At 39.2% G+C, this 24,958-nt stretch overlaps 1 protein-coding gene across 1 annotated transcript in view; it reads right to left on the reverse strand.

The window, feature by feature from the left end:
* Positions 1 to 1,857: 1,857 nt before the first annotated feature.
* enpp6 (ectonucleotide pyrophosphatase/phosphodiesterase 6) overlaps positions 1,858 to 24,958 on the reverse strand; it is a 97,137-nt gene continuing 74,036 nt past the window's right edge. Inside the window, exons 5-8 of the mRNA XM_053324496.1 lie at positions 24,776 to 24,955; positions 7,752 to 7,889; positions 2,503 to 2,626; positions 1,858 to 2,112 (exon numbers count right to left, since the gene is read on the reverse strand). Of these exons, the coding sequence (XP_053180471.1) occupies positions 1,901 to 2,112; positions 2,503 to 2,626; positions 7,752 to 7,889; positions 24,776 to 24,955 (654 nt within the window). The 3' untranslated portion in view covers positions 1,858 to 1,900. The remainder of the gene's footprint in view (positions 2,113 to 2,502; positions 2,627 to 7,751; positions 7,890 to 24,775; positions 24,956 to 24,958) is intronic.

Here is a 24,958-nt window from a genome sequence, read left to right on the forward strand (position 1 = left end):
TATCTTTTTTTTCTTGCTTGTTTTGACCCTGCTGGCAAGGGTCTAAGTTCAAAATGATTAACCTAATTCTAGTTATACTGCAAAACTTTTTCATCATCATCTCCATTCAGGTAATTTGATTATGATTATAAAATACATACTATAATATGATCTAACACAACATATTGTTGTTCTACCATGCATGTTAGATAATTAATTCTTGTCAAATTAATTCTTGTGAGGTAAACTTAACCTCACTGTAACATCTCCTTACATGAGGTTCACAGAACTTCCATTCAAACAAGCTGTTTTTGCTTATAAAAGAAGATCTAATGACAGTTCATCAAATACCCATTTCTCTGTTCAAATGTGATAGCTTTATTGTCTGGTAATACAAGTTTTTTCTACGTATCCAATTCTGAGAATGTGTGTGGAGCTCAGTCCATAGTAGAAGGGGAGTGGTGTTTTCATGATCAGTCCTGACGTCCAATGAAGATACCAGGATTTGTCTTATGTTGGATTCCTCAGGGAATCTGGGATGACTATTTGATTATTTATTATCAAATGATTGAGTAATTACATTTTTTTAATCTAATTGTCCTCACCCTAACCCTAACCCAGTGAAAAGTGAACCAATGTCATGAGACTGAATTAATTCCTTTTTGCCTGCTTGTTGTTTCAACTTGCCTGCATAACCATGATAGTGTTTAATTCTAATTAACACTTCGGTTATTCCACACTCTTGAGCAGACTAGTGATATCCTGATAGACAAACCGAATCATGTTCTCCAAATCAAAGCACATTTATTTATAGAACACCATCCATAAAGTATTGTATCATACAGGGTCCTAGAAATCCAACAAATCACATCACATGACTAACTGAATTAAGCACCAGATCAAGGCTGGTCAGTCATCATCATCCACCATATATACTCTCAAGATTTTAAAAGAGCTCAAGCATGGAAAAGTAATACAATTGATTGTCTGTATAGATACATGTATTTCATGCAAACTAATAAGTTTTACTTCATTTTTACACGTGGATCTATTTCTTGTTTTAACAACATATCGATGTTTCGTGTTATAACTACATACAAATTTAACATATACAGAGAAAATTGAATGTAATATGCTGCCTTAGGTAAGCATACAGCTCAACATATGGAAGCACTGATATCTATATCAATGTTTCCATTAATCAATAATTACTGAATATGTCAAGTTTAAACAAACCAGTTCATATAAGAACGAACTGTCCAAATATCTATAACATACTGGAAACTGCAAAGCACCAGAAACTAAAGTCCTGCTATTATGTGTACTTCTAACATAAATAAGCCAAAACTGTGAAAATGCTCAGGTAAATGCCTTTGTTACATTTCTCCTGGGCATTTGATGTCTGTTAAAGTGACGGCAACACATTTTGATCAGACACCGGACGCGAGATCCGGAAATTACAATTATTTAATTTGATACAATCAAATACCGTAATTCAATTTAATAGACTTAGTTAAATTAAATTAACTAAAGACTTATCTAAAGTCAAATTACTGAATTACTGAACAGATTATTTATTCAAGCAGGTGAATTAATGATCAACATGTGGAGAAGGTTTCCATCATGATCTTTTCCAGCTCTGCATGTCTAATTAACATGTGAGATCAGGGCTCTTCAGGATCCAAAATGGAAATCATTTGTTAGGCGTGGGCTTTCTTCAAGGTTTTTTCAATAAGTTGGAATGAAGTTATGGAAAACTCTGCAGACTTCAACGTTTTGGTCCTTTCAAATGCTCTAACCACTTTAAGATGTTTTTTTCCAGCCTATTTAATTTATTTTCCCATTTTGCCAGGCACATTGACCTCCACATGGTTTAATGTTCCAACTCTAGCTATCATTAGTTATCAACACTGTTTATTGTTTAGTCCAACAGTGCAAGCAGTATTCCTGACAAAACCATACAGCAGGTCCAGAGGGTTGTAGGGCATGATGGACCATCAGAGCCATTCAGGAAGTATTCCACCCGAGACCAGGACCCATTATTGGGCAAAGGTTTAACTCCCAGTGCCCAGCACATCACATTGTAGATGTCCACTGCTCGTATTGGAGCCGCCCGAACATGCTGCTTGAAGTCTAGATGAAATGAAATACACAAAATTAAATCAACATCACAAATTAATTGAGATTACAATTTGAATTAATTCCACCACAAAGACACCATTGCAGAAATACATGTAATTTCTCCTGCACTTTAAAGATTACACTTTCCATCTGTTTCAAACACACCCAGGATTGGGCCCAACTTTGGCGGTGAGTCAGGTCTCAATTACTGAGAACTTACTGTTGCCTACTGAAGTATATTTCCACTGACATGGTACATTCAGCTTGAGATACAATAACAGGAGAAAAGTGTGGTAGCTTCAAGACAGATACAATTGTGGAGCAGGGTGTTGCTTTTTTGATAAATCAAAGGCAAAAATAAATATTCAGGATTGTACTGTGAAAATATGATTAGTTTGTTACCAGGTCCTGTTGCCAAGAAAAAGCCTCTCATGTCAAGGAACTCATTGTCGTAACCATGCCAGCCATTTTGCCATGCTGAGGGCTCACCAGTGTCATTTTTCCAGTATGGCAGTCCATCCTTATTCTGGAGTCAACAGACACACACACACAAACACACATATCCACATTGATTTAAACAAAGACATAGCATTAGCATGTGATAAGGTTGTAGCGGATTTGGATCCTCTTTTAAACAAACACTCGTTATCAGGGGCACCACCGGACGCGAGATCCGTAAATTACAATTATTTAATTTGATACAATCAAATACCGTAATTCAATTTAATAGACTCAGTTAAATTAAATTAACTAAAGACTTAGCTAAGGTCAAATTACTGAATTACTGAACAGATTATTTATTCAAGCAGGTGAATTAATAAACAGTCAGTGTTGTGGTATAGGGACTATAGGAGGTAAATATCCACAAAGAAAGGGTAATAACAAGCTCTACTCATGTCACAGCAGTGATAAATGAGATGGTCTAAATGGTATTTAGATTATCCTATTGGGAATAAAAATGTAAACGTGGAGTTTGGGCCTTGGTCAGCAATAAGCTTTTATATCACCAGCCTGGTATTTATGATATAGTTTTCATCCTACTGTTTCAGAAGATTGACCGTCAGCGTCTCGGTGAGGGGCCCTTTCAGTGGAGTTCAGCGGGATTCGGTTCTCGTTGGACTCCATCTCTGGGTCTCGGTCGGTTGCTATACGGCTCGGTCCAGCTGGCCAGCGTGGCTGCTGGTTCCGAAGGTTCTTCTGGAGGCATTGTACTCAGGCAGTGATGATGAGCTGTTGCTGGTTCAATTAGTTATTGTTTAATAACTTCGGTTTGGCTGGCCAGGCGAAGTCGAAGCTAATCAACGTAATTATTATTTGATAAAAAGAATCAAAAGCTCTTGAATTCGGCTTGAATTATCAAGAGGAAAAGATCTTTGAAACCGTGATGAGTCTTTGAATCACGGTACTGAAGACTAGTAACTTGTAAGGCTTGGATAAAGTAAAAGATAAGATAAGTCGACTTAGAAAAATCAAAAACTAAACGAACGAAGACAAAAAAGGTAACAAAAGCGTAACTGAAGTATAACTGACTGAACGAAACAAAGCAAACTAAAACAAATACTTAACGAATACTAAAAAGAACTGATAAATGCAAAATAATACTGATGCTGAAAAGAACTGAATAATACTCTATAATACACTATAATACTCTAATAAAACTCTACAATACTCTATATAACTCTGCCTGAGAGTTTGAACGCTGCCGCTTTTTGTCCAGAGGGGCGGAGAGACACACCCATTAGGATCTTGTCTGAGTTTTTTCCCCTCCCAGCAGAAGTGAGAAAAAAGGGGGGAGAAGGTTGAAGTAATTAAAAAGGGTAAAACCTAATTCTTTAATGTCTCATCACTGCTGTCACATTTGTATGCGTTAAACAAAATGCATCCTTCATTTTGGCATGGATGTCAATTCATGTGTGTTAATGCCTATTAACACACATGAATTGACATCCTTAGGTCACAAACTTACAATCAATTGATACACAGAGAATATTTGAGTAATAGTTAGTTCTGTTCTCAATAAACAAGATTATACCATGTTTACCTTAGTCTGTCTGACTCAGGTCTTAAGCATTCAGGTCTGAAGCATTTTTCCATTAATATGAAATCACACAGACATCAAGACAGACATCAAAGAATTGCAGTGAGTTAAAGCACATTACTACATTTATCAAGTGGCTTATTACTTATTCAAAGAGGTATTTTGAATGTCCGCTGCATTACGGCAGAAATAAGAGTTCATTTGGAGGTGAAGACAAAACAAATGTCCATGTTTTTCTTCACACAATGACTGAAAGGATTTAGCATGTCGTTCACAATGTCTGGAGAGTTTTGCAATAAGGCTATAATTGTCTTTATTCCAGGTGGAAAGTTCATTTGGGGTGTAAAACCTTATTGGGAGGATCACAGTTATTTACATTCCTGTGGATCCCAATTTATGACGTGTCAGTCTCATCAGATAAGGGGAAGTCTGATCGGACTTTCTGTCTCTTTTTGAATCAGAGCCAGATGTTCCGCTACAAGGTTTTCTGGATGATACTATCAAAAACTGCAAAACATCTAATAAATGGAGCTTGGTATTGTTGTTTCCAAGATCTAGAGAGAACTTTCTAATTTTTTCTCATCAACACGGATGAAAAATCCCTGCACCCATAACAACTTCATTATCTCAAAACTTCTTTAAGGGACTGTAGTCAGTATATTAAGTAAATTGGCAGCAATTCTTTTGAGCAAAATTCTGATTGTGTTATCCAACTGAATGGCTCTCATTGATTAATTCTCTCTCTTTCTTCTTAATAATAGGAAATAGCAGCTCAAAACTTCCTTCTGCATGTCCACACCTCCGCAGATATTGTCAGGGAGATGACTATCTTCACACCGGACTTGTCGCATTTTACCTATGACACAATAATATTGTCTCGTGCCATGACTCCAGACAGGGTTAAAGATGGTCTGATGTTTTCCAGAGCCCACTTTTTCCTTTGTCGTATAAGTCTTACTCAGTGACAGAAATGCCACACAAAAATAAGGTGAATAAATGAAATATAGTATGTAAAACTTATTTTTTTTTTTTGCATTTTTAAAAATGTATTTATTTATTTATTGCATTTTCACATAACCCAATAACCCAATAACTAGCTATAACGGGTCTGTATTCATTTTATAAATGTATTATTATTTATTTGGAAGCAGCAGTTTGTGTTGTGTGGCCTGGGATCATAATCATCACAGGTCAGTCTACCCCCCGTCCCCCTCCCCCCCGTTGCTTTTCCTCTAAGAGTGAGATTCACACACAACCTGCTCACAGCCTCTGCAGTCGCAAGTTGACCCTCCCCCTCCCCTCCTCTTTGCCTTTTCTTCTGACACACACAACCTGTATGACTCTCAGCAGCAAGTTGACGTGATAGTAGGGGCGCCCACTGCACCAACTTGATGTGGAAATGAGCGGTATTAGTCTAGAAAACTGGCGATTTTATGGAGCTATTACTGTTGCAATATTATTTGCAAATGCGTATCTCAATCTGTGTGTGCGTATTCAGATCTGTGTGTGTGTAATATGATCTGTGTGTGTGTAATATGATCTGTGTGTGCGTATTGAGATCTGTGTGTGTGTGTATTCCGACCTGTGTGTGTGTGTGTAAAATCTGTGTCTGTACTCAGATTTGCAAGTGAAGACAAATCTGCAAGTGCATGCAAAGATCTGTGAATGTGAACACAGATCTGTAAGTGTACATAGATCTGTAAATGTGTAAACCGATCTGTAAATGCATACATAGATCTGTAAATGTCTGTCATCACTTACAACTCAGGCAAGAGCTCTCGACGTGAATTTTGCAACACTTCTGCCGCGGCAGATCTGTGATCTGCAAATGTGTAGAAATGAGATTTGTCTGTGACCTCAGTGTTCCTTTGCCCTGAGCTCAGGCTCACAGGCTCACGCTGCCTGGCTGCAGTAGCAGTACCGCCTACACACAAGTTCATGTTTCAACAGTAACTTAGTTGTCAGAAGTATTATTGCCTTCTTAAAATAAATTATCAGTAATGTTATTTGTGAACAAGTTACGTTTGCTCAGCTTGTGTGTGTCACTGTCAAGTAACAATACTTCTGACAACTAAGTTACTGTTGAAACATGAACTTGTACTTACAGCGAACACTCTTGAATCCATGTGTATTGCCTCCCGACCATACACTCGACACAACACCAACCGTGAGCGCAATGAAATGACCCCAAATGACACGCTTATCATCACTGGGTGCTACGCGCCGACTGATGGTGTGTAGGCGAAACATGAACTTGTGTGTAGGCGGTACTGCTACTGCAGCCAGGCAGCGTGAGCCTGTGAGCCTGAGCTCAGGGCAAAGGAACACTGAGGTCACAGACAAATCTCATTTCTACACATTTGCAGATCACAGATCTGCCGCGGCAGAAGTGTTGCAAAATTCACGTGTAAAAACACAGCCAATCGAGAGCTCTTGCCTGAGTTGTAAGTGATGACAGACATTTACAGATCTATGTACGCATTTACAGATCTATGTACACTTACAGATCTGTGTTCACATTCACAGATCTTTGCATGCACTTGCAGATTTGTCTTCACTTGCAAATCTGAGTACAGACACAGATTTTTTTTACACACACACAGGTCGGAATACACACACACAGATCTCAATACGCACACACAGATCATATTACACACACACAGATCATATTACACACACACAGATCTGAATACGCACACACAGATTGAGATACGCATTTGCAAATAATATTGCAACAGTAATAGCTCCATACGATTTTTCCTTTTTTTTTTGAGGACGCGCTTTCTTTTTTTTTTTTTTTTTTTTTTTGAGAGCGCTCGTGCGTCCACAAGTAGATTGCGCCCTGGGCGGTTGCCCACATTGCCCATAGCAAAAACCGCCACTGGTTTTAGTGAGCATCTTAATTTTAGATACACCCCCAAAATTTGCATACACCAGCCGCAATACCAGCCCACTTTCTAGATACGAAGAGAGAAACACTGAAATCCACAAGAAAAATTACATCAGCCCCCAGCCTCACAGTTAAAACCTGAACCTGCACCTGTTGGACTGTCACCAGCCTGGGTCAGTACACCTCAGGACTGGCTACAAAACATTGCCTGACAGGGATCGATGAAACCTGCAGCAAGGGAGATGTCAGTATTTTAAAATAAAATTCTGTGTGTTTCCTTTTCCATTTAGCACTGGCATTTTTCCGTTTAGCATTAGCTAACACTAACAGCAGGTTAGGATGCAGTCAGCAGAGTTGTGAGTTGGAAGCCAAGCATCGGGGATTCATGAAAAAAAAGTTTCCTATATTAAAATGTGCATAGTTCCTTAGCTTAGTGCTAGCAAGTGTGTGGTCAGGAGGGACAAAGAGAGTAACAGCACGGCTGCAGCTATCACAGAGCATGCTGACAGCCGCAGGTTCTGCTTCTTGTGTGTTGTTTAATTTTATTATCTTCATCATTATTAATATGGTTTGTTTGTGGAATGGTCTGTTTATATATTTATATGTATCATTTTTAAAAGCATTTGTTACACAGGAACCCCTTGAAAACAAGATGATGCGTCTTAACAGGGGAAGCTTATCTCAAATGTCAAATAAGACAAATGATCAATTATTATAATTTACCTCTGTGATAAACCAGCTTGGCTCAGCCACAAGTGTCAGGGTGGAAACAAACCGTCCTCCTTTGTAATGGAGACGTTCGGGGATCTCCTGTCTGGCATAGACACGCATGTTAGGGGCCTGGGACAATGCAGCATACACCTGGCATAACACAAATACAAAAAAAAAATCAGTTTTACACACACACACACACACACACACACAAAAGAAAAAACAAATAAACATAGGGAAGGAGGGGTTGGCATCAATTGATACAGCAATAGCCTACATCAATACATATCCCCCTCTTTTTTATTAGAAATTACACATACTGTACCAATAAGGAGTTCAAGTATGACTTTATTGTATCACACAGACCCTACAGGCATATGCCCATGCAACATTTTATTTTCAATGTCATACGCTCCTATTTTAATGCCCTTTATTTTTGGTTGCTATGTATAGTTTATACCAAAGGTTCTAAGGCTATAATAAAAAGAGTTGGTGAGACTGAAGCAAGGTGCATAAAAAAGGAGCAACGTAATAAATTTGCCCATAATAATAATAATAATAATAATAATAATAATGCATTTTATTTAAAGGCGCCTTTCAAAGCACATATAACACAACAACCGTACAAACAATATAAATCAGGTGACATTTAGTGCAAAGATAAAGAATAAATATGAATGTGACTACAAAGTGCATTAGTACAATAAATAAACAAGAATGAAGATTGCATAGTTAGACAGAGTATGCCACTCTGAATAGGTGCGTTTTCAGGCAGGATTTAAAGGTGGAGGCAGAGGCCGAAGTGTGAATGTCTGGTGGGAGAGAGTTCCATAGCCGGGGGGCAGATCGGCTGAAGGCTCTTGACCCCATGGTGGTTAAGTTGGCAGATGGGGTGAAGAGCTGGTTGGCAGGGGAGGATCGGAGAGTTCGAGAAGGTGTGTAGATGTGAATAAGTTCAGAGAGTGTCGTGGTTTCTCGTCTCACAGGTAATTTGGGCCTGTAGACGTCCGGATGATAGATTCCAGACCTACTAGCTTCATTGTTGATGAAAAAAATTGTGCATTTGTCTCCTCCCATAAAGCAATATTTTGCAACATTTTCTTCCCAAGGTAGCAATCTGGAGAAAAAAGGGAAGAAAACAAAATAATTCCCAATTTTAAGCCTAATTCTCTAGGCTTAAAAACTGATCATATTTTATAAATGACCTGTCACCTGATCAATACTTATGCTCGTGTCAGAAAGGGGATGTACATAAGACTAGGAATGCAGATCATGTGCTGCTCTGCTAAAATGGCTTGTGCCACAAATTGTGCTTCTCTCTCTCCTATCCTTCCTCTCTCTCCTCTCTACCCCAACCACTCTGAGTCTGGCCACTATTGCTAAGTGCTTGCTCATGTGGGAATGTTGGGTCTCTTTAAAATTAAAACCTGAAGAGTTCGGTTTAGAACCTGCTCTATGTGTAAAGTGCCTTGAGATAACTTTGTTGTGGTTCCTAGTATCTCTAAAAGTAGAATGGGAGGCAGAGCCTTCAGCTATCAGGCTCCTCTCCTGTGGAACCATCTTCCAGATTTGGTCTGGGGGGCAGACACCCTCCCTACATTTAAGAGTAGGCTTAAAACTTTCCTTTTTGATAAAGGAATATCAGTTAGGGCTCTTAGAGCTCTTAGAGTGAATTGGTAGTTAGGGCTCTTAGAGCTCTTAGTTTATGCTGCTATAGGCTTAGACTGCCGGGGGACTCCCATGATGCACTGAGCTCCTCTCTCCTCCTCCCTCTCTCTCTCTCTATCCATCCATCTATATCCATTAACATTCATGTACTATTAATGCATTCAATAACCTAAACTTCTTCCCCGGAGTTGTCTGTGCGTTCTCGTCTCACAGGTAATCTGGGCCTGTAGACGTCCGGATGACAGCTTCATTGTTGATTTTCTTATGCTTTTCTCTCCTCTTCTTCCTCTCTCTCCTCTCAACCCCAACCGGTCGAGGCAGATGGCCGCCCACTCTGAGTCTGGTTCTGCCTGAGATTTCTTCCTGTTGAAAGGGAGTTTTTTCTTGCCACTGTTGCCAAGTGCTTGCTCATGTGGGAATGTTGGATCTCTTTAAAATTAAAACCTGAAGAGTTCGGTTTAGAACCTGCTCTATGTGTAAAGTGCCTTGAGATAACTTTGTTGTGATTTGGCGCTATACAAATAAAGATTGATTGATTGATTGATTTGGCGCTGTACAAATACAGATTGATTGATTGATAACATAATATATTGCCAATAACATAATAAAAGTCCTGACCCAATAACGCAATAAGTTATTACATTATTGGCTGGTCATTACATTATTGACCCGGTAAAAAAATAATCCTTTACAAATGTAATAACTGGAGCCGATAAGGTAATATACTAATAGCACTTCAAGTTTCAGTGATTGGATATGAAGTTTCACACTTACTATTATTTTTACGTCTTTCAAATATTTGCTTCAAGACCTGAACAGATATACAAAACCCTCTACACACACTCTCTCTCTCTTTATCTCTATTATTATTATTGCACCTTTTCAGTAATAATTGCAGTGCCTCATGACTATCTATTGATGTTACTGTTGTAAAGTGCAGGTACAAAGGACCTGATCCGCTCTGTCTTAAAGCACAGTGCAATGAGCCTCCCACTACCAGCATTGCTCTCCTGTGCTTTTAAGGTGTTATACAGAGGGTGTTTGGGATTGTTCATAATGCCTTGCCCCTCTATAGCCCTTTCTACTGCCTTCCCCAGTGTCCCTAAGCTTTAAGTGCCAAGCATCGAGCCTGCCTATCTTACAAGCTTTCCAGTCGCTTGGCATTATAGTCTACCAGGCAGCCTCCCCAGCAGGCTACAGCAAAAAACAAGACACTGGCCACCACTGACTGGTAAAAAATATGCAGCAATTCATAGCATATCTCCCGTGGAACTTTATTACCACTACTGTAAAGTTATACTCAAATGGATTCTCTTCTTCAGCAATTGAGAAAATATTGCAAAGTGCTAAATCTAAAAAATTAATCTCCAAATTTTATAGGGCCTTGTTAATCCAGAACACTGAATACACAGCTTGTGTGAAATCTCTTTGGGAAGCTGATTTTAATGTCTCAATTTCTAGGGATGAATGGGATCGAGTCTGGCAGAGCTCATCAGGTTGCTTGTTCACTAATAAAGCCAGGGAACTGAAATTTAAAGTTATACACCGGCTACAAATCACTCCAGTGAAACGTAACAAGTTTAATCCTCTGCTTTCAAAATATTGTAACAAGTGTAAAATTAACGAAGGTTCATATTTTCATTCTATTTTTGACTGTCCTGTACTGATTTCTGGTATAAAGTGTGTAATGAAATTGATGCTATTTTTCAGAAGAAGCTGCGGGATTCCACAACCATTTTGAAGGTGGCGGAGAAGCAGCCTCTCCAGGGTCTTCATGGTGTGCGATGCAAGGGCTACTGGTCTGTAGTCATTCATCTGAACTGGGCGCCCTACTTTGGGAACCAGCATAAGACCCTCCCCACCCGTAGACTCAAGTTAAAGATCCTCTGAAGGGGCTCCGCTAGTTGATCAGCACAGTCTTTCAGCAACCTCAGATACACACCACCTGGGCCCATTGCCTTTCCTGGATGCAACCTCTTTAGCTCTGCCTTCATTTCAACTACAGTCCAGGGATGGAGAGGAAGAGAAGATAAGGGGGCAGATGTGGTGGGAGATGAAACTGAGGGGTCAGGGGTTGAAAAGTGGAAAAGGGTAAGCTGTAGCTGAGGCCATGGGACACAAAACAGATGAGGCAAATCCAGCTGATGCAGGACCAGCCTTGGACACACTGTCAAGTGTTCTAGAATAAGAATTATGGATTGTGGAATAAACAGTGTATTCCTGAGAGCCTGTATTTGTCATATACCAAACATCAACCAGTCAATCAAGGAGATTAAAAATTAATTAAAGGCGGAAGAGAGAGATTTGTCAGAGAGAAGAGGATGACTTGATCTGTCTACTTCTGGCTCCAGCACTAGATTGAGGTCTCCACCAATACCCATAGTTAAATCTGGGAGCTATGACAATAGTGGACAGAGAGCTGTTGCTTATCCAGTATTGGGAGAGTGTAAATGTTTACCAGTGCACATTTTACATTTTGCAAGGTGCCTGACAAAATTAAATATATCCCATCTTTGTCTGTAAACAGTTCATTTAATTAAAATTATTTTAGTACCAGGTGAGAAGAAAACCCACCCATCTTTGACCTAATTATTCATCCCATTTAGATTCCATGAAATTAAGTTAATATTGCTCTAATTACTACTAGGGAGTCCTACAGGTATAATTAATCTTGGATGAAGAGGAACATAAAGATGTTGTCTGAATAATACATTTATCAATGTCATTAAGGGAAAAGGGTATGAAAGAAAACAAGAGGGGGTAAGAACATACAACATGACAAAAAAAAGACACTACCAGAAGGCAAAGTGACAAAGAGTACATTGGGACAGAATAAATCCATCTCCTTCCGTTAAATAAAAAAAAGGTGAGGGTCACTGGCAGAAAACTAATCCAGCCATTTAAAAAGTTGTATACAGTATCAAACCTTTAAACAAATCAGATCTTTTGTTGATTTCATAAGTAGGCTAGACTGAAAGATCAAACAGTCAAAAACAAAAAAAATTGCATGGCCACAAGACTAACAGCAAAATTGTTCATCCCATGGCCATCACACAACACTTGTGAGTATTACCAAATGGATGATGGCTCATTGAAAAAACTTGATAAAAGGGCTTCCAGTTCCCCTTAAATCAGAGATGGCAGTCAAGAAAGTGGTCTCTTATGACAGAACTTTAAAATATCCTGCTACGAGAAACAAAAATCCAGAGAACAAAACATATAGCAGAACAATGAAGAATCACGCGATGCATATTCCAATGCTGGCGGGAAAGATGGTGGAAAGTGAAAATGTAACGAAAGAGCGAAGGTAAACATGGACAGGATTTTACAGGAGATTCAAGATTTATGAAAAGAGAACCAGCAGTTGGATGATATAAAAGACAAGCAAAAACCAAACCTGAGAATCAAGGAAGTAGGAGACTGCATTGATGTGGTGGAAACCTGACTACAAATAATTGAGCGAGTGGTTAAAAAACATGCTAGAAGTTCAAACCCAGCATGAGCATAAGCTAGAAGACCAGGGGCCTGTTTCAGGAAGCAGGTTTAACCAACTCTGAGCTGTCAAACTCAGAGTTTTCGGTTTCAGAACAAGTGTTAACAGTTAGTTCAATCAACTCTGAGTCAAAGTAACTCTGAGTGAAGCTCGTGCATGAAGAGATACCAAGCCCTTATCAATGGAGCACAATAACATGATTCACCATGACAACAGGAGAAACAAAGGGCTCAGTCCTCCTACTTCTCCCCAAAGGAGTTAGAAATATTAATGACTACATGCAGATGATGAGTATATATTTAAGAAAAAAAGCAATACAGTAGCAGCAGCAAAAGAACATTCTGATGTGGCAGAAAATTACTGGCAGTCAACAATGAGTATTAATAAAAAAAGAGAAACATTTTTTCTCGAGTGATCGACTTATTCAACATTTATATTCTGTGTATGTGTGCGTGCACGGCACATTTAATATTCATGCAGACCACACAAAACGTAGGCCTAGTTGGCAGCAATTTAATATGAAATATAAAAATATAGCTCAAACAAGTAAGGTATTCACTACAAGCAATTGTGGTGTTGTTTAGCCTGCCCTACCTTATTAAACAGCATTTAAATGCTACATTCAACATGTGATATATATTTCAGTAGTTGATGAAATCTTCTAAGAAAATAAGAAAGTCAATTTCTCAACCATCCCAACTGCCAGTATTTAATATTGTCTATTAAATACTGGCATACAACACTACAAAAGTGTAAACGTTTCAGTGCAATAGTCAAATGTAGTTTTATTTAAAGATTTATGTTTGGGCACTTTCACCTTAGTTTAACAGTAGCTGGTTAAAGTTCCTCACTGGCATCGCACCAGCGATACTGTCACTATGAAGCATGCACACTAACCACTTGGCCATCAATCACCTTCAAATACTGCATTTGTGACAGCCCGACAGACGGTTGCCTTGGAAACATGAACTTGAACAGAGAACTTGTTCTGAACTGAGAGCATGTCCATGTGATGTCGTACAAACGATACGAGGGCTGAGAATATTGTTCAGATAAATTATCGATTGTACAGAAAAATGGAAACACTCAAACAGAATATCATCAGAGAATAATAAAACATCCCAGCGGGGTCCGATGACCCTCTGACGGAGATTTGTGCTTCATATTTGTGCTTCAATATTAACTGACTCTTTAAGAAAAGGACACACCATGTCTGACACCTCCTTCAGTCTGTCAGCTTCAACTAAAAAGGAGGAGAAACTCAGGGTTAGCTGAAGAAAACCTGCCATTGAGCAGGTTAGGTTCACGGACTATGTTGCCATGGTAACTGACTCAGAGTTAAGCTGAACTGGCTTTATGAAACCGAAAAACCAGAGTTTCCCTCATCTCAGGGTTAACTAACTCAGAGTTTTCACGAAACCCGCTTTCTGAAACAGGCCCCTGGCGTCCGTTCCATAAAGCAAGCTCAGAAAAGCGGCGCCCCTACAGGACCACACGTAACACAAGACAATATTTGACATAATAAAGTCAAACTGAGTATGACTGACTAATATGCGAAAGATATGTTAATATACAACTCCAACCTAAATTTGATTTATCAAATCATATGCACACCTCCACAGTAATAAGTAAACAGTTTACTGAATTAATGAAAAGACATAGTTCCCTAATGTGAGGTAATACACACATTACTCTACTCTACACTCAGTATATTCTTAAAATGATTATTTCATTATATTTGATAGAGATGGGTCAAGGATCAGGGATGCAGATATTGGAACAATAGATTTATGCGATCATGCCCCAATATATATTACTATTGATCCAGGAGATTTAGTTTGAGCCTTCATAATGACCCTTAATTTAAAAAAGAAATGAGTAATGAAATTAAAATGTACATAAAAGAAAATAATAATGGAGACCTCACCGCCTATAATATGGGATGTTTAAAATCATTGCAGTAGCATCACTCAACAAAAAGCTATGTCAAAGGAAATTAAAGCTGCAAGCAGCATTGGGCGGGACCTCACACCCTTGCGCAGGTCGCTCAAATATGATGCCCAAATCGGCAGTAGAATCGTCAATTTGATTCAAAATGGCCGACTTCCTGTTGGTGTTAGGGTATGGGTTCAATATAATTGACGTTTTGGTGCGTCTTGACATGATGTACATGTGTACCGAAATACAGGGGTTAAAACTAATTTTGGCTAATATTTATGCACCCAATGGGGATGATCGGACATTTTTTACAGACCTGGAGGGGAAGTTACAAGCAGCGGGAAACCATGAGGTAGTCCTAGGGGGGGACTTTAATCTACTGATGGACCCGGTCCTTGACCACAGTGGGACAACAGTGTGTAGGACTCCCAGGGCCTCCCTGACACTACAGAGGATTTGTAAACATGGGGATATATGGAGAATGTTGAACCCTGCTGGGAGAGATTACACTTTTTTTTCATCAATGCATAAGACTTTTTCTAGAATAGATTTTTTCTTAGTATCCAAATCGTTAGTTTCCTCTGTTACAGGATGTTCAATAGGGAGTATTGTAATCTCTGATCATGCTTGGGTGTGTTTAAATCTGATACCTCAGAGTGAAAGAAGACGTTCTTATAGATGGCGCCTTACCTCGTCTATTTTACAGGAACCAGCAACTGTAGATTGGTTAAGGTCGGAGATAAAAAATTATTTAGAGATTAATTCCACCTCGGTAAACTCTGCCAGTGTCGTGTGGGAGGCCCTTAAGGCTGTGATTAGAGGACGCATTATCCAACACACCTCACATCGTAAGAAAGTTAATGCACAACAACTGTTAGACTTAGAAAGCAAAATTAAAGATGCTGAAACTAAGCAGAAGCAACGAATAACGTGATGGTTTGAGAGAACTGACCAGATTGAAATACCAATACAACAATATCTTATCCCAGAAGGTTGAATTTAATTTATTTAGGGCAAGACAAATTTACTTTGAGTCAGGAGACAAAGCGGGGAAGCTACTAGCTAGGTACATAAAACAGAGAGAGTCAGCTTCTACCATTCCTGCGATTAGATCGCAGGCTGGTGACATAGTTACAGCAACGGTGGAAATCAATAAGATTTTTAAAGAATTTTATATCAACCTGTATAGCTCAACATCCACTTCTACTGACCCTTGTCATGCTGTACAAACATAGAATCTTTTCTACAGCCACTGGGGCTTCCCAAGCTGACAATGGAACAAAGACAATTTCTGGATTCCGACATAACTATGGAAGGCACCTGGGCCGGATGTCTATACCGCAAAGTTTTTTAAGAGTTTTGCGACAGAGCTTGATCCAGCTCTGTTAGAGATGTATAAAGAGGCACTGGAGAGGGGCATACTGCCACCAACCTTGAGGCAGGCACTGATTAGTTTAGTCCCCCAAAAAATCCAATTTCTTTAATGCAGTTAGATGCCAAGTTAATTTCTAAGATCTTAGCAAATCGGTTAAATAAGGTAATAACGTCTATAATGCATACTGATCAGGTGGGATTTATTTGCGGCCGCAGCTCCTCGGATAATATCAGACGTCTCATTAATATAATGTGGTCGGTGGCCGAGGTCCAATCTCCATTTCACTTGATGCTGAAAAGGCTTTTGACATGGTGGAATGGGGCTACTTGTTCAAGGTATACGGGTTTGGTGACACTTTTATAAAATGGATTCGGTTATTATATAAGCACCCAGAAGCAGCAGTGCAAACGAATAGGTTCAATTCTGAATATTTTGCTCTGGGGAGGGGGACACGGCAGGGTTCGCCCCTATCTCCATTGTTATTTTGTTTAGCCATAGAGCCTCTGGCGGCAGCCATTAGGGCAGCACCTGACTTCCCAGGGGTCTTAGCTGGTGGGGTGGTGCATAAACTTATGCTCTACGCAGATGATATATTATTAGTGGTGTCAGACCCAGCTAGATCAGTTCCTAGCCTCCTAAACATCATTGACACTTTCTCAAAATGTTCAGGTTACAGGGTAAACTGGTCCAAGTCGGAGGCACTCTCACTGACAGCATATTGCCCCTCTGCAGCCTTCCAACCAGGTGCATTTCAGTGGCCAAAACAAGGTATCAGGTACCTAGGCATTCTATTCCCTCCTCAGCTGAAAGATTTGGTAAAACTTAATTTTGACCCTTTATTGCACAAAATCTCTTGACAGATGGGCGGTTCTTAAACTGTCAATGGTCGGGAAAGTCAATGCGATAAAAATGAACTGTGTGCCAAAAATTAACTATCTTATACATTCTCTTCCGCTGGAGATTCCCCTGTCGTATTTCAAATGGTTTGACAGAATAAGATATTTATTTGGAACGGTAAACAACCCCGATTGCATATCAATAAACTACAGAGACCAATGGACAAAGGAGGTCTGGGATTACCCAAGATGTTGTTTTACTATTATGTGTTGCACCCTTAAAAAGACAGGACTCCATCTTCCGTTTAGGCAACTTTATTTTCCCGGTTCTGCATTATTTTTTTATAAGAGTTTTTCAAAAGACTGCAGCCGGAGCTCATACAGCAATATCATATCTGTACCAAAACCAAACTCAAACTGCACGACTGTCGCACACCTACGTGCCGACTCATAACATATACTGTTGTAAAACTGTCATATTACACTCAATGAAATAAAGCATAATAAGCACCAAAATATCTGGATAATGGATAAACCAAACGAAATAAAAATACATTTTCTTGTAACTGCTTCACCTGTTATATCTCTGTGAAGTTTATAATTTCCCAGATATTTCTAGATCGCAACATATGCATTCAATTTAAGACACACTGGACACTACCTCCTGAAAGGGCCCCGCCCTGGTACAGTATTGAGCAATCCGCTCTCGCTCCGATATCACTACTAGAATGTCTGTCTATTAAGTTGGATAGGTAATAACATATGTGTAATAACACACCCAATAATTGGTCATTTAAAATTAATGTGGATTAAAGTTGCCCGACTGTTTAATCTGGATCCATATCTGAACCAAGGGGGGAGTTGTGGGTTCTCCGAGTGAAGACCAATTCCGCGTTCAAAAAGCTGCAGTCCCCCCCGCGGCCTCTGGGGGCTGGTCCCAGAAGTGAGCCAATTCCCATTGAGCCCCATGTTAAAATAGCCGACTTTACAGCTTAAAAAAACATATTTAAAGCCTGGTACCTTTTATTTTTTTGGTCGTTACCGATAGTTTCCACCTCAGTGAACACTGTGGGGGTGGGGGGGTGAATTTTTTTGTACCACAACCGTTTGAGTGTCATTTAGGCTTAAAATTCTGGCATAAATTAGGGCGTGGTTACGTTGAGTGACAGATTCACAGACAGTTGCCAGCAGTTAGCGCTATGCTAAAGCATTGGCTGGGCTAGGCTAGGCTACACCCAGAGGTCCGCAGCTACATCCAGCAGAGTGTCCGTGTTTGTTTGCCTATTTTCGGGTAGTTTTTTTCTGGCAGTATGGCGTGTTGTACTGTTGGTTGTACTAACCGCCCGACAAAGGATTCTGTGTTGCAGTTTTTGCGGTGAGTAAACCATAGTACTATTTTACCCATAGACTGTATAAAATATATTTTACCTGGATTTTGGCACTGTATAATGACTTTATTGCCGACTCATGTTCTCTGCTGATACAGACAGATGACCAGAGCAGCTAATGTTAGCTGCTGTTGTGGTGTGTTTTGTGCGCTCAGACTCCGTTTAATGCGGGATATAATATATAATAATATAGAATATACATAATGTTCTGTATTATCTTTCATTTAATAATATTATTATTATTATTATTATCTTTCATTTAATAATACTTATATACAGTGTCAAAAGTAACTTAAATGAATAAATTAATAGCCTAATTAATGCCACACTGCAAAAAGCAAGCTTCTAATTCAGAGAATGTGTGATCTGTATTGTATTGGCGATACTGATTTCAGAAATCGTTAATCATGTTCAAAAACAAGATCAGAGCACCCATAAATAAATACAATATATATTTCTTATTATATTCATTGTTGGTATTATTATTAAAGGTGAACTGTGTAACTTTGTTATTTAGGAACTTTTTATCAAGCAAAGCCCTTTTTATTACTCCATATCCTCAAATAGCTCTTAGTATCAAAAAGGTTTGACCTCTGATCTTTAAGTTGCTGAGCACCTATATGTGTCATTTTAAAGTTTCCCTAGGTGATCCGGACAGGCTGGACAAGTGGGTCGTCAGCATGAGGAGACAGAACTGGACCCTGCTCTCCAGCCCCAATCCTCCCCTGTGCTTTCAATAAAATCTGTATTTAGTGTGAACTCAGCGTCTGCCTGCCACCTGTTGTCACAGACACTCAGAAATGTTCTTTTTTCTGACTTTCTTAAAACTAGATGTATAACATGCATCTTAAACCTTATTAAAATCAGTTAATAATGTGGAGAGATTTCTCATGCAGGTAGATAATTGTTTAAATATTAGAGTTCTACCGTTAGTAAAGGTAAGACATAGACATATGATTTAGCACATTTGAAAAAAAATATTTACTGGTAAAGACTTTCTAAGGTTCCATGGGCACCCTGGAAAGGTCAGAAAACGGAAACACTGTTGTGAGAATTTTTACAATTTTTAGTAAAACTTGACTAAAAACTTGAGCTTTAATGCTTAATATTTGTGTTTAAGTTGATATTTCTTTTAACTGACTACGACATTTTTAACATTTTCAATAAGTGTAGGAGACAAAAGGAGTGCAATTATGAAAATAATTTATTTGAACATGAGGTACTCTTTAAATGAACAGACAATGAACAAACAAAACAATCAGTATATATAATAAATAATAAATAAACTTTTAAAATAAAATAAAAAATAGGGGCAGTGTTTGGCTCGGTTGGTGGAGCGCCCGCCCCATGTGAGGCTGTAGTCCTTGCGGCCGGAGCATGGAGGCTGGCCGGGGCCTGGTCTGGGCAACCGGCAGAGGTTGGACGGGGCCTGGGCGCCTGGCCGGCCAGCCGGGGCCTGGTCTGGGACATGGGTGGCTTTCTTTTCCCCTTTTCTAAATATAAAGAAAGACAAACATCTTGTAACCAGTGGTGTACAAAGTATTGAAATGCCTTACTTCAGTAAAAGTAGCCTACTACACACTGTGAAAATACTCCACTACAAAGACCTGCATTCAAAACCTCACTTTTGTGAAAGTGTTAACATTAAGTTTTATCTGCAAAATGCAATTAAGTATAAAAGTAAAAACAGTCTTTGTGCAGTAAATGGTCCCTCTCTGTTTTACTGTTACAGAATGTTTGTGGATTGATATCACTGATGAATCAATGCATATGATGCATTTTATTGCTGAGGCTGTTTAAGTTTAGCACAATTTAACAATTAAATATACTATTGAGTCGATTTATCTATCTATCTATCCCTGTCATGTGAGAACCCTGTATCTCACTTCTTTTAAAAAAATATTTAAGTGTATAAAATGCTGTACAAACTTTCTTTACATTATTCTACATAGTAATTTCACAGAGTAGTAACGTTTAACCCTCAGATCCTGTTGGCACATTTTATGGACCATCAGATTTTTCATTTGGCTGTGATCATGCTATAAAGTTCATAGGTTGCAGAGAGGTGGCTTTTGCAAGGTACATCATGCTCCTAAAAGATCTCCTGTCTGCACCTTATAATTCTCTGTTTATCGCGGCTCCCGGGGTAGCTAAAGCTATTCGCGCTGCCCCCAGGGGACTCAACGCCCCCGGAGCCGCAACTGGGGCATGCTGGGGGGGATCGAGCTGAGGGTCTTCATCGGGCTGATGATACTGGAAGTGATGTTGTCTCTGATTTTCACCAGATTGAACATTTTATCAAAATTTAAAAAAAAACAACAACTGCAAAACTGTAGAACCAGTCCCAGAAGCTCCAGCTCTGGAGAAACAGATAGCGGACACTCCCAGAGCCCCCCCCCCCCAGTATATCAGATTATACCACTTTCCCTTGGTCGATTGAGGTCTAGTAAAAAGTATGATGGTCTTTTAACTCTTCTCTAGCCATATGTGTATTATGATGTCATGTTTTTTACACAGAAAGTCAGGTAATCATGCCTTTTAGCCGACATGTCACAAAAAACTACGGTACATGGCCATATAAAAATAAAAAAATGCTCCAGCGAACTATAAGCAAACAAATCAATGTTGGCCCTGTTCAAATGCAGACATATGACTGTTCTCATAATAGTTGGAGGAAACAATTTTTTTTTTTTTTTATTGCAGTTTTTCAAACAATTTTATGACGGATATTAGCGGTCCCTCACTAAAACAGGCCATGAAAGGGTTAAATTATAATCAAATATTGATAAAATTACACATCATTCATTAGAAGACACCTAACCCTAAGCAACAAAAAAATATATATTGTAATACCTATTTTAACTTTATCATGGTGTGTGTTTGAAAACAACAGGAGGACGTTAGTCATTTCTAACAGGATCTGAGGGTTAAGATGAGTTTTGGTCCCCAGCGGACTTATTTAACTTTATTTCTTATGTAGTATAATCTCAATAAAACATTAATCATTATTTCAAGTGCTGCAGCGTTATATTTTTTTTATAAGGAACTTAACGTTACCTGCGGTCGAGTCGGTCGCTGTGCTGGAGGCTGGACTGCCGTGTAGCTGCTGCCAGTAACTGCTTGTTAGCCTAGCATAGCTGATTAGCCTTAGGCTAGCTCAGTTCGGTGCAGTTAATTTGAGTTCAGTGGGCGGGATCTCGGCTGGCTGACCCCGGCTGACCCGTAGAGTTATCGCCTCTCCTCCAAATATGGAAGGTACACGCCCACTAAAATCCAAGATGGTGCAGTCCAAATGCCCATAGTAGAGGCAAAAAACACACTCCCCCAAACCAATGGGTGACATCACGGGTGCTACGTCCATTTTTTTTACAGTCTATGATCTGAACACCTGTTTGAGTATTTGGATGAACCCAAAACTTTGTATTAACAAATCTCCTTTTCTCTGGAAGGATTGTCTGGGGAAAGGCATTGTCAAGCTGGGCGATATATATCACAATGGTATATTAAAATCTTTTGAGGACATTGTACAGCAGGTCTCAGTTTTTTAGATATTTACGGAGATAACACATTAGCTCCTAAAGCTGCAGATTTATTAAATGATGTCATGAGGCATCTAAATATTACTCCATGTTGATTAACAACCAGGGTAATGGAGCTATATCAGTTCTAAAAAAGATATGGGAAAAGGATCTGAACCTGTCATGGGAGGCTGAAGAGTGGGAGAATATTTTTAAAAATATTAAATTAATGTCGAGGGACGCCAAAATGTGTTTAATGCAGTTTAAGATTATGCACCGCTTTTATTGGACTCCCTCTAGGTTGTATAGACTTGGGTTAAGTCAAACACCAAATTGTTGGCGATGCAAGTCGGAGCAAGGCGATTTAATTAATGTTTTATGGTCCTGTGATAAGGTTTAAGAATTTTGGGAAAGGATATGTGAGAATGTTTTGAAGAAATCAATAAAAACTGTTAATCACAAAAACTAATCATAAGTCATGTTGTGTATGATGAGGAACACACTGTGAATTTCATGTCTGTCATTCTGTCATTGTCAGTCATTACTGTCTGTTTACGGCTATCTCTGTATCATGGATGTATTATAATGCCATGGATCCACAATAGACTCTCTTCGGGGGGGGGGTACACGCACGGTTACGTAACGTGGATGGGGAAAACAGGCAGGTCGCTCAGCCAATCATATCATTCGGTTAGTCATAGCGCCACCGACTGGACACAGGAAGTCAGCCTTAAGTGACAAACATCATCATATTTCCATGAAATTCACATGGTGTGTTCTTCATCATACACTACAACATGACTTATGATTAGTGGCTGTGTATGTTACTTTGTGGCTGTTTTCTAGCTTCACATAGTGAACACAGGAAGTGATATTTCAAATAAAAGCCTGCATATGAAGATGTCTAAGTGTGCGCCCTCTGACTGCACCACAGCCCAACATGCATGGGGGGCGAGGGCCCGATCAATGCTGCCTGCAGCTTTAATTATTTATTATTATTACTATTGATTGACTTATGATTTTATTGATTGACTTTATTGACTTTGGTTTTGCTGATTGATTGACTTGAGTTGGCACTGCATTCTCAGTTATTTATTCATTTATTTATTATATTTTTATTTTTATTGAGCTGCTGCTAATGAATGACTGCCAAACCAAATTTCGTTGTATATATTCTTATGCAATGACAATAACCGTATCTATCTATACTGGGTATATTTATCCAGTCACATCATTACTTTATGTATATAGAGCTACCCCCAGCCCCATTTAATTTAATGCTCTGCCAATTTGAGTGAACCATCTGTGGCTGTATTTGTGCTGTGACCTTATGTTGGAAGTTACACATAGTGAAGGTACTCTGGGTTTTTTTGTTTATTTATTTATTCTGTCAGGTGAGTGAATGTCACCAAAGCACCCTCAGATTTTGTCAGAACTATACCCTTGGAAGTTAATTTATTTGTGAGGTTGTACTATATTTGTTTAATTTTAAATGTAACTTAAGATAGCTGTTATGAGTGGATAAAACCGTTAATGACAGTAATGTATCTCCTAGCAATGACAGCACATTAGCTTGTAAGAGTTGTAAGGGTTATGATTGTTGGTAGTTGTTGTTGATTCTGTTTACATTTGTCGAAGGCTAATTTTGTAGGTTATTGTTTGTCCAATGATTGAGTGAAACTAGCTAGCATATGCAAGCATGTGTGATCACTCGTTACCATAGCACACAGTACATTGTGCATTATAATACATCCATGATACACAGAGATAGCCGTGTATAGCCGTCAGTAAACAGTGACTTCTGTGCCAACAGGATGTGAATATCACACCCATCAAGCGTCACTATAAATATTGACAAAACATATTGTAATTAGTAGCATAGAGTGATTTAGTAGTGGTAGCAGTTTGTAAATCATTAGGAAAAAAACAATTTATTTTATAAGTGTATCGTTTATTATAACTCCATTATAAATCGAAATAACGACTAACCAAGTCGAAATAATGAATGACTTAATAACTCGAAATAATGAGAAAGTATGGGGCGCCCGGACCGGGGGTGGGACACAGGAGGGAGGAGGGGTTGTTGCTGTTCAAGTTTTTTCAAAGTGCCGTGTGAAATGCAAGAAAGGTAAGAGTCGCTTTAAAGCTGCAGTTGGTAAGTCTTTTGGTAAGTCTAAGTAACTTTTTGTCATATTTGCTAAGACTGTCACTATGTAAAGACAGCATTACATGAAACTAGTAATCTGTGAAAAAAAACCCCAAAAAATCAGGCTCATTTAGCCCCACCTACTGCTCCTACTGCAAACTGCCAGAATCCACCGCGACTGGACAAAAAGAACCAATCAGAGCCAGGATTGTGTCTGATGGAGTGTCTGACAGCTGTCAATCACTGCTCACGCACACAGCCCCCTCCCCCTTCCTCCTCAGCTCGGTCAAGCTCATATCTCTGAGAGCAGCTTCAGGAGCGTAGAGAAAGCGTTCGCGCGCATGTCAGCCTCCTCTGGGGGAGGGACTTTGGAGGCAGGGCAGGAGTGCAGCGGAGAGGGAGGGAGGGGGAGGGATCTGAAAGTTGTACTTCTTCAAATTTGATGCTAAGTCCTCTCTCTCCTCAAAGTGACCAACTGCAGCTTTAAGTTATTCCTTTTCAAAACATTATCAGTTATGTAATTTATGTCACCTAGAAAAAAAGCACACACACAAAAAAAACTGCATTATTGTTATCTTAGGGTCATGGTTTTGCCTTTCCTAGTACAGGGATATCTATGGGATTAAGGTTAAAGAGCATAATGGCAGACCCTAAAACACAGATTACAGTCTCACCTGTTGGTACTTGTTTTCTTCTGGCCACAGACTGACTACTGGTCCTCTGTCCATCATCTTGACAATGTCTGACATATTAATATATTTGTCCAGTTCTATGACCTTGTCCATCCACTGGATCTTTGTCATGCCATGGTCGGAAAATAGCATAATGTTCAGCTGTTTCACCATGTTCTTCTCCTG

Source organism: Scomber japonicus, chromosome 8 (genome assembly GCF_027409825.1).
Source record: "Scomber japonicus isolate fScoJap1 chromosome 8, fScoJap1.pri, whole genome shotgun sequence".
Lineage (NCBI taxonomy): Eukaryota > Metazoa > Chordata > Actinopteri > Scombriformes > Scombridae > Scomber > Scomber japonicus.